This window comes from Rhinatrema bivittatum, chromosome 1 (genome assembly GCF_901001135.1).
Source record: "Rhinatrema bivittatum chromosome 1, aRhiBiv1.1, whole genome shotgun sequence".
NCBI lineage: Eukaryota > Metazoa > Chordata > Amphibia > Gymnophiona > Rhinatrematidae > Rhinatrema > Rhinatrema bivittatum.
In genome coordinates, this window is record NC_042615.1 from 144,491,095 (window position 1) to 144,508,325 (window position 17,231).

The following is a 17,231-nucleotide window of genomic DNA, read 5'->3' on the forward strand; positions in this document are numbered from 1 at the left end:
CATTGAACCAGTACTGCAGACATTTGCTGTAACACAGAGATCAATGTCTTGGCACCAAGAGTTAGTATCAGTACCATCGACATCAAGTAAAAGATGAACAGTCTTTCCACCTGCTTGGCATTTTTTAATTCTGATGTCCTAAGAACTATTTGGTAAGCCTGCTGGGGCAATAGCTTGAGGGTCGGTGCAACAGCTTGAGAGTTGGGCAATAGCTTGAGGGTTGACAAACTGAAAAGTAGTATATCACCTGGACCAGATGGTATACACCCCAGGGCTCTGAAGTAACTCAAAAATGAAATTTCAGATCTATTAGTAAAAATTTGTAACCTATCATTAAAATCATCCATTGTACCTGAAGACTGGAGGGTGGCTAATGTACCCCAATATTTAAAAAGGGCTCCAGGGGTGATCCGGAAAACTACAGACCAGTTAGCCTGACGTTAGTGCCAGGAAAAATAAGGAAAGTGTTCTAAATATCAAAATCACAGAACATATAGAAAGACATAATTTTTAATGGAACAAAGTCAACATGGCTTTACCCAAGGCAAGTTTTGCCTCACAAATCTGCTTCACTTTTGAAGGGGTTAATAAACATGTAGATAAAGGTGAACCGGTAGATGTAGTGTATTTGGATTTTCAGAAGGCATTTGACAAAGTTCCTTATGAGAGGCTTCTAGGAAAATTAAAAAGTCATGGGATGTCCTTTTGTGGATTGCAAACTGTTTAAAAGACAGGAAGCAGGATAAAATGGACAATTTCTTAGTGGAGGGGAGTGTGGGCAGTGGAGTGCCTCGGGGATCTCTATTGGGACCCATGCTTTTCAATATATTTATAAATGATCTAGAAAAGAATACGATGAGTGACGTAATCAAATTTGCAGATGATACAAAATTATTCAGAATAGTTAAATCACAAGCGGATTGTGATAAATTGCAGGAAGACCTTATGAGACTGGAAAATTTGGCATCCATATGGCAGATGAAATTTAATGTGGATAAGTGCAAGATGATGCATATAGGGAAAAATAAACCATGCTATAGTTACACAATGTTAGGGTCCGTATTAGGAGCTACCACCCAGGAAAGAGATCTAGGCGTCATAGTGGATAATACATTGAAATCAGTTCAGTGTGCTGCGGCAGTCAAAAAAGCAAACAGAATGTTGGGAATTATTAGAAAGGGAATGGTGAATAAAATGGAAAATGTCATAATGCCTCTGTATCGCTTCATGGTGAGACCGCACCTTGAATACTGTGTTCGATTCTGGTCGCCACACCTCAAAAAAGATATAGTTGTGATGGAGAAGGTAAAGAGAAGGGTGACCAAAATGATAAAGGGGTGAAACAGCTCCTCTATGAGGAAAGACTAAAGAGGGTCAGGACTGTTCAGCTTGTAGAAGAGATGGCTGAGGGGAGATATGACAGAGGTGTTTAAAATCATGAGAGGTCTAGAACGGGTAAATGTGAATTGGTTATTTACTCTTTCGGATAATAGAAGGACTAGGGGGCACTCCATGAAGTTAGCATGTAGCACATTTAAAATTAATCGGAGAAAGTTCTTTTTCACTTAACGCACAATTAAACTCTGGAATTTGTTGCCAGGGGATGTGGTTAGTGCAGGTAGTGTAGCTGGGTTTAAAAAAGGTTTGCATAAGTTCTTGGAGGAGAAGTCCATTACTTGCTATTAATTAAGTTGACTTAGAAAATAGCCACTGCTTAACCAGCTCTGGATGATGAAAAACAAAAAAATGTTTTATTATCTTACTACTGCTGCCAGATTGGTGATCGCCGCTCAGTGGAAATGTACAAACCCACCCACACTCACGCAGCTGTACGGCAAAGTAAGACAAATACATTACTTGGAGAAATTAACGGCCCGCAGACGAGACACCATACACATTTTATAGGATGTGGACACCGCTAATTCAGTACATAGCACAGATGCAATAGCATAACTGATAGTATGAGGAAGTGCTGAGAAATGGCAAAGGGAGGGGGTAGGGGGAGATTACTAGAGAAGAGTGGGAAATGGCAATTCTACATATGGATATCTGTTCACCTGAGGAAATGATAATACACTGGAACTGTTATGTATTTTATACTTAGGAGGCAAAACAAAAGTTCAGTATTTGCCTATATGTTTTGTACTGCTGTTCTCATCTCTAATCTGTTTGTAAGCTTTACAATATTTATTTTTATTTATTTAAAGGTTTTTATATACCGCGGCACGTGTGGCACATCACCTCGGTTTACAGTAAACATTAATTCAGCAATGAGCTTTACAAAAAACATATTAAATGGAGCAAAAACAAGTAGCATGTTTAACAGAAAACTAGGAGAATAAATATCATATACTTAAGGTTAACAAGTGTAACTAGGATAGTAAATATCATAGCCGTAAGGGTAACCAGGATAATATACTGGATAATTAAAAAATTAAAAAAAAAAGAAAACAGCCACTGCTATTACTAGCATCTGTGGCATGGGATAGTCTTAGTTTTGGGGTACTTGCCAGGTTCTTATGGCCTGGATTGACCACTGTTGGAAACAGGATGCTGGGCTTGATGGACCCTTGGTCTGACCCAGTATGGCATGTTCTTCTTATGTTCTTAGTCCAGTCTGCAGCTCAGTTTCATTATCTGAATCAATATGTGATGTCCTGGGATGTGGCTTATGTCAGATGAATCTTATTTTAAAGAGGAATGTTATTCTGACTTCCTGGTGGTATTGAGAACTACTGCCCTTTGTCCAACCTCTCATTTCTGAATAAAATAATAGAAAAAGCAGTTCGTTGGTAACTAAAGTGATTTTCACAATGAGTTTTCCACATTGTACTCTAGACCAGTGGTTCTCAACCTTTTTTCTGTCGGGACACACCTGACAGATGGTTCTCACATGCGTGATACACTGACCCATGATCGTCACAGGGCTAGATGTAAATGTACAGTTTGCATCCACGGGAACCCCCCTGATCCACAATAATGGATGTAAAGCAGAATTATGACATTCCCCGTTCAACTCACTCTACAAAAAAGATGTTCTGGTGTCATCTCAGTAACAGCAACTCAAACTCCTTCTACTTTCAGGCTCAATAGCCCTACTTATGAAAAGACAGCAGTTTACCACCAATGCATGTCCTCTTGAGAAAACGCAACAAATAAGACTGATAAAACACTTACATGCTAGTAAAATATCTCTGTAACAGACACAGAACCGACCTAACATACTCCCAGGATCTGTAGTTAATGCACATAAACTAATCCACACACAGTTACACCTGTATTATGGAATACACTCAAACAGGAGCAACCCTATCTATGAAAAGGCAACACTACATATATTAAATCAGGCCCTAAAAACCAATACACCTCTTATTAGGAAAACAGAACTAGCAAGCAGCTATAGATCCCCACACAGAAATAATTGTAAAACTATACTAATAAGCAGAATAAATGTTTCACAACAACTATGAACAGAATAACATCCAACAATTAAAAACTCATAAAAACTATTAAAAATTCTCCAAACACCAATAAAATATTTAAAAAAAGCAGACACATCACATAATATTAAATAATTAAAATAGAAGTCAATCAAGAAAAATAAACTTAAAAAGCCACCTTTACTTACCCCCTCCAGCAGCTTTCCTACTCCTCTTCCATGCAGGCTGTAGCACACACCAGAAGCAGCAGTAGTGGCTAAGCTCTATACTCATGGTCCTCTTCCTTAGGGCCCATGTCTTTCACACACACACACACACCATACCAGTCATGCCCCCATGACCAGTTTCTGTCTCTCACACACCAATCATCTCCCAGTCTTTGACAAACACACCAGTCACCTTCCTGAACAGTTTCTCTCATGCCATACACACACACACAGGCTTCCTACTCCCGTGTTCCACTTACATATATGGGCTTCTCACTCTCATAATCACTTTCTCTTTCTCACATACACTCACCAGTCTCTCACTCCCATGCTTGTTCTCTCCACATGCACAGGCTTCTCATTCCCATAATCACTTTCTTTCTCTCCCACATACACACACACCAGTCACCTGATCTCTCTCATGCATACACACACAGGCTTCCCACTCCCATGTTCTCTTTCAGATATACAGGCTTCTCACTCCCATGCTGTATCTCACACACTCCCAGCTTTCTCACTCCCATGCTCACTCTTCACATGTACAGGCTTCTTATTCCCATAATCACTTTCTTTCTCTCTCACATATACGCAAACACACACCAGTCACCTGATCTCTCTCATGCATATACACACACACATAGGCTTCCCACTCTCATGTTCTCTTTCAGATATACAGGTTTCTCACTCCCATGCCCACTCTTCACCTGCACAGGCTTCTCATTCCCATAATCACTTTCTCTCTCTCTCTCTCTCTCTCACACACACCCGTCACCTGATCTCTCTCATGCATACACACACACACAGGCTTCCCACTTCCATGTTCTGTCTTACATACACAGGCTTCTCCCTCCCATACTGTGTCTCACACACACCCAGGTTCTCACTCCCATGCTCACTCTCTTCACATGCACAGGCTTCTCATTCCCATAATCACTTTCTCTGTTACACACACACACACCCAGTCTCTCTCTCATTTCCATGCTCGCTCTCCACGTGCACAGGCTTCTCATTCCCTGAATCACATTCTCTCTCTCACATTCACATACACACCAGTCACACTGTCACCTTACCAACCAGTCTCTCTCATATACATGCACACACACAGGCTTCCCACTCCCATGCTCTCTCTCACATAATCAGGCTTCTCACTCCCATGCTTTCTTTCACATACACCCCCACAACACCAGGCTTCTTACTCCCATGCTTTCTCACATACCCAGATTTCTCACTTCCATGCTTTTTCTCTCTCTCTCTCTCTCTCACACACACATCCCTGACTGTCTCACACTCTCACATACACATCAGTCATCTCCTTGAGCAGTCACTTTCATTGTCTCTCACATATACACATACATCAGCTCTCTGACCAGTTTCTCTCAATCACACACATACTCTCGATCAAATACATTCTCTCACTTACACACAGGCTCTCAATCACACACATTCTCTCACTTACACACAGGCTGGCTGGCTGCTTCTCTCTCTTTCTGTCACTCACTTCCTCTCCCCCCCCCCCTCCCAGCACAAACGGTAGCTGCTCCTCCAGCCCCCGCAGGCCAAGAAGGAAGAATTCCATCGATCGCGGGAGGCTCATGCTGCTCTCTCCTTTCCCTTCCGCTTTCTCCCCCAGAGCAGGAAGATCAGCTGCCTCTCCTGCTGCCACCGGACTCCTGCTATCTTCGGGCATCCGAACTTCCTGTCGGGGGGGGTAGCAGAAGCGCAGCGCACAACGTCCGCTTCCGCTCCCCCACCCCAAGCAGGAAGATCGACGGACCATACGGCCCGACGCCCGAAGATAGCTGGAGAACGGGTGGCAGCAGGAGAGGCAGCTGATCTTCCTGCATTGGGGGGAGGAAGCGGAAGCTGCACGTGGCGCTTCCGCTCCCCCCCCCCGAACAGGAAGACCGGTTGGCCATACGGCCGCAGCAGCGCTTCCCCACGTGTGCCGTGATGGCGCGCGAAGCGTGGGTTCGCTTGCGGCACGGCCTTTCTTCTTCCCGCGCACCACTTCCTGTTCCGGGTCCGGCGGGGGGGGGGGGGATGCAGGCGCGGGAAGAAGAAAAGGGCAGCCGCGGATGCCACAGCTTTTTTTTTTTTTTTTGCACCGCTGCCCATTCCCGCTGGGCTTGAACGTGCTGATAGCCCGGCGGCAACGGCAGCAGGGAAGAACGAGCAGCGGGAGGGACCGGGAGCCACGCGACACACCTGCCGGTGCTTGGCGACACACTAGTGTGTCGCGACGCACCGGTTGAGAACCGCTGCTCTAGACAATTTGGTAAGAGCATGGGAATGGTTAATGAGATTAGATCCCAGATCAGCAGGGACATAAAAACCATTGCTTATCCTGTTAGATCTGTCCCAGCTGTGTTTGATGCAATCATTCATGGATGTCTGTTGAAGTGATTAAAAGCTAGATATTGGAGGTAGTGTTTTGATCCCCAACACCCACCCACCTCAGGCTTGTTTTCTTTTAATTAGATACACTTTCCCCTAGTTAAATGTAAAATCTTCTAAACAGGAGTCAGTTAATGAGTTTGAATATCATACAGTTAATCCTGATTTTAGTCATTGACTAATTTTATTTTTGTTGCTAGTCATTCACAAACTGATATGTCACCTAATACCAATTTAAAAACATTAAAAGATACAAAATAATTTAAAATCCCTAAATGTGAGAGACCTGCCTACTCTATAATCAGCTTTTTAAAACTTTAGCAACTTAATTAAAACTAAGATGCAGACAGAAGTCAGCAGTGAGTTGGGGGCTATCCAGTCTTTTGCACCAAGTATCACATGAATGACTATCTACTGGTTGGTGAGATGTTGTATGTGCGCACCCAGTTGAAAGAACTGCTGGCTCTTGGAGAATAAGTCTTAACTCTGGAAGTCAGAGTGGCAGATCTGTAGGAGTTGAGGCAGACAGTTATATAGTGGAAACCTTCAGGGACATAAGTGGTCCCGACTTCAGTCAAGCAACACTTGTGCTGCTTTGGAGGTTCAAGGTCACCTGACAGGAGACCATCATCTTGGTGTTGCAGGAAGTGATCCTGTAGCTAGGTCCTGCCCTTCAAGTGATGCTTTATCCTTTTGCAGTGAGGATGTGTCTCCAGGGCTGTGTGCCCAGGAGGGAAGGTCACACAGCCGATACAGTGGATGATTCGATCATTAGAAATGTAGATGGCAGGTGGGCATAAGGATCGCTTGGTAACTTGCCTGCTTGGTGCAAAGGTAGTGGACCTCACACATCACCTAAATAAGGTTTTAGAGAGTGTTAGGAAGGAGCCTACTGATGAGGTACATGTTGGTTATCCATGCATAGGAAAGTGAAAGAGAGATGTTCTAGATGCTAAATTTATTATTAAAATATGGGAGACATTGATATTCAGATAAGTCGGGAAAGTTTTTCTATTTAGTTCATTTGGTGTACAACATTTCAAAAATCAATGAGCATCGGCGGTTTTATAGCGATCAACTGTTTAGGTGATAGACAACTTTTGCAGTCGAAAAATTGACGCATAGATATGGACTGGTAACTGTTAAGATTTTTAAAGAGTTTTTTCACATAAAAGACACAAAAAAAAAATTATTTATTTTTTTAACAAAAATAAGAAAGGGTGAACACACGCTATATTATAGATACAAAAACACCAGGCAGGAAGAGGTTGGTTAATGATTATATTGAATACAGTACTGGATGTCATGATACATAAAATTGTATGATCTTCCTTCTCTTTCCTTAAAAAATTTGTGTTTGTTGTTTAAATGATACTTAAGAATAGTATAAAGTAAGAAGATATCTGCACATTCACATGGGTGATCAATAAGACAAACATACATAATAGAAAATTAAAAAATATTAAAAAGAGGTGATACTTTGTGGAACTGAGTTCTAAGACATATATCCCTCTGCATACAATTGATAGTGCATTGAGTTATTGGTATTCAACTACTCAGAGCACAGCTGCAAGATTTCTGTAGAGGCCAAATCAACAGACCATATAAACCAGTCTCATGTCAATTACCAGTTACATTGTCTTGTGATCAAAAGTAGAATAAAATTCAAACCTCTTTGCTTTGTTTTGCAGTGCATGAATAAAACATGCCCCTGATTCTCTCTTCTCTTAACTCCCACAATGGAATGCTGAGCCTCCCAAATGGCCCTCCTGGCTTACCCTCCTCTGGCTTTCACCAGATTAACTTCTACAAGACTTCATGCATTCATCTGTATGCCCCCAAAGTATGGAACAAGATTGCATGACCTCTATACCTTGACACTTCATACCTCACCTTCTGGAAAAAAATAAAGGCTTGACTGTTTAGCCAAGCCTTCCCCTAGATTCCAAAGGAGAGATGTGTCCCTCTAATCTGAATGCCCACAACCTCATCCACCAATGGACTACTACTTAACTTATTCTTATTATCGCTGCACCAAGTGCTTGCCCAAGGAACCTTTTATTATCTATGTTCTATTACAACTCAGACGATTACTTACAAATCTGCCTCTTGTTTTTAGTCATATCTGTATATATGCTCTAACTTTGGGTTTAATGTCTTTGATTTGACTGCAATTTGGGTCATAATTTTAATCGTAGAGAGTGATATCTTACAAGCAGTCATGCTGTATGGCTGGCAGTTGGGATATATTCTTAGCAGCATGGATTGAAATAACTGGGTAAACTGGATGAACCAGTTGAACTTTTTATGCCTTTATGTTTTATGTTAAGGTATTTATATATTAAAAACATTTATATTCTGCCATGCCTAGACAAGCAGTTCAGGGTTGATTAGTTTATTTAAAGAGATTTATATAAATGTTGCCATATACTTAGATATACATTTTCTGTAATGTGGTAAAACTTTTAAAAAGCTGAATAAATTTGCAGAATGTACAATGTATCACAGTACTGTTAATAACTGTCTGTCTTCATTGGACAGAATATGAAGCGGCGCAGGCGTCGAGATATTTTACGAGTACAGCTGGTACGAATATTTGAACTGCTGGCAGATGCTGGTGTCATTAGTCACAGGTATTTATATTAACTTAACAAAGCAACATTGACTTTATCTTCTGTACAATTAAGATGAATGTCTTTCATATTTACCTGTCTTGGGCCAGATTTCAGACTTGAGCAAATTTCTTATAAAACTACAAGAAAATGTGGAAGAAATTATGAGGAAACTTGACTAGTGCAAAAAAAACCAAAAAACAAAACAAACTGCAATTGTGTGCAAAAATGATAGTGTGTGACAATGAAGCAATTCAAGACTTATTTTCTAGGCATATTAATACTTTTTTTTTTTTTTTTTGCAAACTTCTTCTAGCTTAAGAGCTTTGCCTTAAGGTTTTAAAAAGAAACTCCTTGCAGTGAGATTGATCTTGTTTGTATGACCTGTCATTGCATCATTTCTTTAAGGCATCAATCGCGATTGCTCATTTGCATGCACTAGGGTCAAATACTGGTAAAATATTTTATTTAGGGATATTGTAAGAAAATATCTCAGTGATTTATAGTCACATGCCATTTAACATGAATTTTCATTGAAATTAATTTACATTGGAATATTCGGTGTTTACTGTCACAGTTGTATTTTTTAATTTTAAAAATTGTATGGCTATAAGTAGTCATTACACTTTGATGTAAAAATTAGTATTGTTGCTTTAGTTCTAAGAAGTGTTTAAACTGAGAGATTTTAATTTTGATCAAGATTGCAGTACTGTCATTTCGATTTCTCACAAATGAATTTGAAAATGTATCCGAGTTTCAATTCCTTTTTTTCTGAACTTAGAATGTGTTTCAACCTAATTGGAGAGAAAGCAAATTCTGTATATTTATAAATTATTTATATTTGTATAATCACCTTGAGTCCCTTGTTGGAAAGGCAGTTTAGACTGTGCTTAAATTATCTCTATCAAAATATTCCTCATACTGTTGTAGATCAATACATTATTTATATAAATGAAAGACCATCAAACTAGGTATTTGCATTCACATGCTTGATCTGTCAGCCTCACATATTATCGTTGATCTTATATAGCAATCTCACTTATGGTTTTTATTTTTTTTATGCACTTCACTTCTTCATGACTGAAAAGAATTTACAAAAAAAAAAAAAGTTTTCCTTATCTTTTGTTGTGCTTGTCGTAGAAATATTGCCAAAACTTATGAATCATCCACCTTCATAGTGCTCCTTCATCTCATCCGACGCAGGACCCTATTTCGAAGCATTAGTTCTTTCTCAGAAGGATGGTCAAATTCATAGATTCTTGGCGTTGTAAATGGCAACCTTACAAATTCAAAATCACCAAATCTACACCCAAAACTTAAAAGTAATCTGGGGTCTTATGTAATTAATCGCAATTCCAACAGCAAGTCACCCAGTAAAATTTAAACCCATTAATTATGTGCACCAGTCATTCGTTTTATATTTATTTTATATTATTTTTTATTACAATTTGTAGGGTCTCCAAGTCCACAGTGTATATGTCACACACTGCTTCTACTCATAAGTCCAACTTTCTTTTATTATATTGTATTAATTCCTTTTAAAAACTATGCCCCAACTTCAGGGATTTTAAATGTTCTTATTTAGTTTTTCTGTATCGGAGGTCGCTACCAGAGCAGTCTTAATCAGCAACAGTCTTAATCACGAGAGCATAAAAACAGACTTCCCACTCATCTCAATGTTGTCATCATTGCCTCGACATGGATCCACATTTCGATATCTGCATCAGGGGGTCCTCTTTATATATTGGAATAAATATAAAAAGAATAAGACTGGTGCACATAATTGATGGGTTTAAATTTTACTGGGTGACTTGCTGTTGGAATTGTGATTCTTACAAATTCAACATGGCAGTGACAGGAAATGAGGTTGAATTTGTAAGGATGCCATTTACAACGTCCCCGTTTGTGGATGCTTTCAAGGACATCCAATTATTTCTCCTCGCCGACAAAAAGTAAAATACAACATGAAAACATTTAAATAAGCAGAAAGCAACCACCTCCTACCTTTGGAAAATGAAGAAATTAAAGCAGAAATCGTGTGAATTCAAGGGATCAGTTTGCACCAGTCTGTAGGCAGTACAGGTCTAATTGAACTTAGCACAAAAGCAAAAATTGCCTCGCAGCAGCAATTTATATACCCTACAGATAGGATTATGACACGCATGCTGATGTTACATTGGGGGAGCAAAGCTGGTTTCAAATATTGCTTTTTTAGTTAAAATATTGTTACTATTTTAATTCAAATAATTGTACTATTGTATTACAGTTGACAAAAGCCTTTTTGACAGGTATATACAGACACAGATTGCACTTGCAATTCAATATTGGACGTCCAATGCAATAAAATATATGGCGCTACAAACGCTCTGTTTTGATCTATGTGCGCCTTTTTCGCACGCTTCACATTTTTTATTCATTTAAATATTACATCCGGGTTACCGACGAAATACATGCGTTCTAATGAACTTATTTTCTTGGCGCGTCTTTTATTGCATCAGCTCCATAAAGTTTAAAATTTTTACTTTAGTTTTCCTGTCAACCCATACAGTAGGCGCTGTATATCTGAAATATCTCCTCCAGCTATATGTCCCTTCTATAAGCCTCCATTCTGAAGACAAAATGTGAGCTTGTGTTCTCCAGCTAGTTGTACTCATTGAAAGTGTACCAGAACCTGTGCTTTTTCAGTTGTTGGCTTCATTCTGTGGAACACACTCCCCCTAGATTTGCAACTAGAAAAAGATGAATTATCTAAGAAAAAATGTAAAGGTTACTTGTTCAATCTGGTTATGTAATTAAAAGAAGTGACTGTTTGGATTTTTATTATAGCTTTTATTTTCTTATAATATGTTTATGGATTGTGTGTTATATATGTTATGAATTGCTAAATTATGGAGGATCTGTACCTTGCAGGGAACAAGCTTTTTGGACCTGTGGGTTAAAATGTACCAAAATACATTTTCTTTAAAGGGGAAATAGCCAGCCAAATTTAGGTCTGTCTACCCTAGAATATGACCAGTTAAACTTTATCCCCCCTAGTGAAATTTAAGAGGCTAAAGTTAGCCTGATAAATTTTAAAAGACTTTGATTTAGCTGCTTATTTATAAAACTTATAATCCACCTCCTCCAGTGCAGTTGTTCAGCACGGCTAACATCATAATATCCGTAATAAATAAAAAATAACACGCAACATAAGGCTTAACAGCCTAAAATCAGCTGAATAAAGTTCAGCTTGTACTTATCTGACTATGTCTCCTTTGAATATTTACCTCAGCAATCACTTTATGCCCTCTGCCCTTTTTTTTTTTCTTTCTGTTATCTGGATTAATTGGCTGCCTTGGATCTGTAGTCTTCTTTTCTGTGCCTAACTCACTGGCAACACTGGAAAAAGTGACACTTTGTAAAATGAATAGGCTGCAGCAGCCTCTTGTGGGAAGAATTGGAAAGCACAGCCAAGAAATATCAACAGTGGCAGCTAGTAAAAGGACTGAAGGACCTATCTCTATATGTCCTGGAGGAAAAGTAGGAGCTATGAAAGACATTCAAATCATCATTGTTTATTTTTCATGCTTTTCCGGTATATTTATTAATTGCCTGATTGCCAAGGTTCTACATACATTATCAGATTCATACAATAAAACAAGGATGACAATAACATCCTTTCAAAAAATAGCATTATTTTATCTCATTTGTCTCAAAAATGGTTAAAAGTAACTAAAACAAATAAAATGAGATAAATAACAGCACATAAAAATCTGGTGAAATTAAACAAGTGACTGCACAATATAAAGGTGCAAATAAAAATTAAGATATTAAACCTGTAAAAGCCTGTTTAAATAAAAATGATTTTGAAAGGGCTTTAAAAATCTTAGAACATTGTGTTAGCCACATGTTTTCAGTCAGTGTTCCACAGTTCAGGTGTGGCAATAGAGAATGATAGCTCATGTGTTTTCTCCTAAACGGGTATACTTTAGTGAGGGTATATCCAGTAAGCCATGTAGGGCAGATCTTAGTTGTTTAGTTGGGTTGTATACTTTCAACATAGTATTAGCCCATGGGAAAGAATCCAGCTTCAATAATGCATGAATCAATTGCGCGTCATTTTGTTTTGTACATGGTATGTTATCGGCAACCAGTGCAGATTGTACAGCACTAGTGTAATGCCTTTAAAAATGTCGTAGGAAGACCGGTATAAACAATGTTCCCTGTGCGTACCCAGATCAGTCCAGACTTTGCCTCCCCACCATCAGATGGAGACAGAGAAGTTTTGACTGACTCTGCCCTATACCCTGAGGTGCCACCCACAGTCTGTCAGTATTTCTCTGTCTCCAGCAGATGGTGGAGGTGCAAAATCCTGTAGTCTGTAGTTAGTCCTTAGTTGTGACGCCTCCCAGGGGGTCTGGCAGGTCCTGAGGGGACCATTCCCCCTGGTATTGAGGCTAGTGGAGCCGGGGGGTTGAGGAACCTGCTGCAGCTCCCCTAAGCCACTGAGGTGATACCGGGGAGCCCAGCTCACTCTCCTCATAAGGGACAGTACCCGCACTGTGGAAAGCGGCTGACCAGGTTGTAAGGGGGGGGGGGGGGAACCCGAACTGTTTCACGGCGTTCTTCCCTTTTTGGTGCCTGTTTCCCCTGTCGCAGCGGCTCACTTTCGGCTGCCGATTTCGCTCTTCTTTTTCGGCTCAGATGCCGCGTGGTGCGGCCTGCTGGGCCGCGCGTGCCCAGCTTGCCTCCCCGGAGGGGAAGACACGTCTTTATTGATTGGGAGCAGCGTTTCAAGACCGCGCCAAGAGCCTGCGAGGCCCAAGCATTCAAGGCATGCTGCCACAGAAGCCATTTTGTCCACCTTTCGTGCAGCGACGCATGCAGTGATGGGAGGGGAATTCCCTCCTCCTCTTTCCCCATAGCCCACTGTCCCCGAAGAGGGTGGCTCTGATAATGAAAATGTTGGGGCGGCAGAGGAGAGCTCCGAGGGGGCCTCAGACTCCTACTCATCTTTTTCCTCTGATTTCATCCTGCTGCTGCATAGGGCTTTCAAAGACTGGAGGTCAGTTAGGAAGCACGCCGGGGGGGGGGGGGGGGGCAGTGGTTGTTCCCGTGCCGTCCTGTCTTTGGGAAAATCGGGAGCCCTGTCTGTTAAGCGAACAAGGTCCTCAGAGGCTGCGGGGGCTCCTAAACCTAAGCGTCCCCTCCGAACCAGCTCCTCCCGTTCATGACCGGATTCTTCCTCTGAGACCTCGGAGCCGGAGGAGCTAGAGCCAGGGGCCTGACCTCAGGGTGCAGCTGTAGAGGAGGACGAGGGTCTTTCTTCCAATCCCGGCTCCCAGGTGGTAGATGGGGATGATCCTAAGGTTGACCATCTCTTTAGGAAAGACTAGCTTGGCCCTCTTATTCCTGCAATTTTGGAGGAATTGGATATTGATGCCCCTCAGGAGGGCTCCCGCATTGGCTTGATCGATCCAGCCATGGTAGGTCTCCGTGGTCCGACCAAGTCCTTTCCATTTCACCTTTCAGTTATGGACTTGTTCAGGGAGTGGGATACTCCAGACTTGGCTTTTGAAGGTCAGTAAGGCGATGGACATGCTGTACCCCTTACCAGAAGAGGCTTTGGATCTCCTATGGGTTCCCAAGGTGGATGCAGCGGTGTCAGCTGTCACCAAAAAGGCCACTATTCCGGTTACGGGGGCGACAGCATTCAAGGACCTTCAAGATCATAAACTGAAAGTTCAGCTTAAGAAGATATTCGAAGTTTTGGCGCTGGGACTCCGGGCTGCCATGTGCAGTAGGTTTTCCATGAGGCAGGACTCAGCTGGGTCCAGCAGTTACAGAGTTGCCCCTCTCTGTCGGATTAGGAGACCATCCAAGCCAGTAGACTGGAGGCGGCTGTGGCTTACAGTGCAGATGCACTTTATGATCTTTTAAGAACCTTGGCCAGGTCTATGGTATCAGCGGTCTCGGCTCGCCGATTACTATGGCTTTGAAACTAGGCTGTGGACGTTTCCTCTAAGGCTCAACTGCGTTCTCTGCCATTTAAAGGCAAACTCCTCTTTGGGAAAGATCTAGAAGGTATGATTCAATCCTTAGGGGAGAATAGAGTCTATAAGCTTCCTGAGGATAAGCCCAGAGCGAGGACTTCCTTTACCACTAGGTCAAGTTCTCGAAGGAATAGGAGATTCCGGTCTTCATGGTCCTCAGGTTTTTCCTTTAGGCAGAACTCGGGCAGACAACAATCCTGGTCCCAGTCCTTTTGGGGACGCCGCTTCGGTAGAGCAGGTGCTCCCCAGGCAGCAGGAGGACCTAAGTCTTCCCATTGATGCCAGGATGGCCCTTTCCTTGGTTCCATCGATAGGGGGCAGGTTGTCTCTGTTTTACGAGGAATGGGTCAAACTAACATCTGACTATTGGGTCCTCAACATAATAAGGCAAGGCTACGTGTTAGATTTTGTTAGATGCCCTCGAGATTGATTTCTTGTCTCTCCGTGCTCATACAAAGAAAAGCGGCAGGCGGTGCGAGACACCCTGCAGCGCCTTCTCGATCTAGGAGCAATTTGTCCAGTTCCTCCCGCGGAACACCACAAGGGACGCTACTCCATTTACTTCATGGTACCAAAGAAGGAAGGCACCTTTTGTCCCATCCTCGATCTCAAGAGAGTCAACAAATGCCTTTGGGTTCCGTGCTTTCGCATGGAGACCCTCAGATCGGTCATTGCATCGGTTCACAAGGGAGAATTCCTGGCGACTCTAGATCTAACAGAAGTGTACTTGCACATCGGCATCAGGTCCCACCACCAGATGTTTCTGCGGTTTTTCATCATGGGGGAGCATTTTCAATTTTGGGCCCTGCCGTTCGGTCTGGCCACGGCGCCCAGGACCTTTACCAAAGTAATGATCGTGGTGGCAGCTCAGCTCCGAAGGGAAAGGGGGCTGTATGTTCATCCTTTTCTGGACGATTGGCTGATTTGAGCGAAATTAGAGTCTCTCTGCGGTCAGCAGTGCAACAGGTACTTCAACTGTTGCGATCTCTCTGTTGGGTGATCAATCCTGCCAAAAGTCACCTGGTTCCCTCTCAGTCGTTGGAGTTCCTAGGAGCCCTCTTCGACACATGTCAGGGGAGAGTTTTTCTGATGGGGGATCGAATCAGCAAGCTACAGGAGCAAGTCCTAGATTTGTTATCCAAACGTCCTCCCAGAGTTTTTGATTATTTATGGGTCCTGGGGTCGATGGCTTCCACTCTGGAGTTAGTCCCATGGGCCTTTGCTCATATGAGATCTCTGCAATCAGCATTACTCTCCTGTTGAAATCTGGTGTCCAAGCCTTTTCACCTGCATCTTCCTCTTACAGACTCTGCGCGTCTCAGACTTGATTGGTGGCTCCTCGCGGAAAACTTGAGCTGCGGGATGCCCCTCGAGATTCCCAAATGGACGGTGGTTACTACAGACACCAGTCTGTCCAGCTGGGGAGCAGTTTGTCAGGAGAGGTCTGTGCAGGGACAGTGGTTGGCGGAGGAATCTCGGTGGTCGATCAATCGTTTGGAAACCAGAGCGGTACGCTTAGCGTTGCAGGCTCTCTTACCTCTCCTGCAGGGAAAGTCTGTCAGAGTTCTGTCCAACAATGCGACTGACGTGGCTTACATCAATCGCCAAGGAGGAACCAAGAGCCAACTGGTCGCGATAGAAACTCAACAGTTGATAAGCTGGGCAGAGCAGCACCTGGCCAGGATTGTGGCCTCCCACATAGCCGGCGTCGATAATATTCAGGCCGATTTTCTTTTTTTTTTTGTCACTGCATGCTCGATCCCGGGGAGTGGGAACTCTCTCCCGAGGCATTCCAGATCATATGCAACAAATGGTCCACTCCAAGTGTGGACCTGATGGCAACGTTCCGCAATGCCAAGGCTCCTCATGTCTTCAGTCGACACAGGGAGCCGGGAGCCGAAGGGGTGGATGCCTTGGTTCTCGCCTGGCCAAGGAACATACTGCTGTACGTGTTTCCGCCATGGCCCCTCATAGGGAAGGTGCTGAGACAAATAGAGGTTCACCGTCAGAGATAATCCTGGTAGCTCTGGAGTGGCCAAGGCGTCCATGGTTTGCAGACCTGGTCAACCTGGTGGTAGAAGGTCCCCTGAGCTTTCGGGACCTTCCCAATCTTCTACGCCAGGGACCTGTTTGTATGGCTGGGGCGGATCGCTTTTGTCTCGCGGCATGGCTTTTGAGAGGCAACGTCTGAAGAGCAAAGGATATTCGGACGCAGTAGTCACTACCCTCTTATGATTGCATAAACCCTCTACTTCCCTGGCTTATGCCAGGGTGTGGGGGATTTTTGAATCTTGGTGTATAGAAAACAAAGTGAGCCCCTTTTGGGCTTTGGTGTCTGAAATCTTGTCCTTTTTACAGGCAGGCTTGTCTAAGGGCTTATCGTGCAGATCTCTAAGGGTGCAGGTGTCAGCCCTAGGTTGCTTTCGAGGTAAGATTCAAGGGGCAGCTTTAGCTGCATATATGGACATTGCATGTTTTCTCCAAGGGGTGAAACATTTGCGCCCTCTGGTACGGAATCCTTGTCCTTCGTGGAGCCTCAATCTCATT

The 17,231-nt window shown here is 42.7% G+C and overlaps 1 protein-coding gene across 11 annotated transcripts in view; it reads left to right on the forward strand.

Annotated features, from left to right (window-relative positions):
• Positions 1-17,231, forward strand: part of FRYL (FRY like transcription coactivator) — a 978,233-nt gene that overhangs the window by 677,621 nt on the left and 283,381 nt on the right. For all 11 annotated transcript variants that reach the window (XM_029588005.1, XM_029588013.1, XM_029587996.1 and 8 more), the window contains one exon: positions 8,582-8,673. In XM_029588005.1, the coding sequence (XP_029443865.1) occupies positions 8,582-8,673 (92 nt within the window). The remainder of the gene's footprint in view (positions 1-8,581; positions 8,674-17,231) is intronic.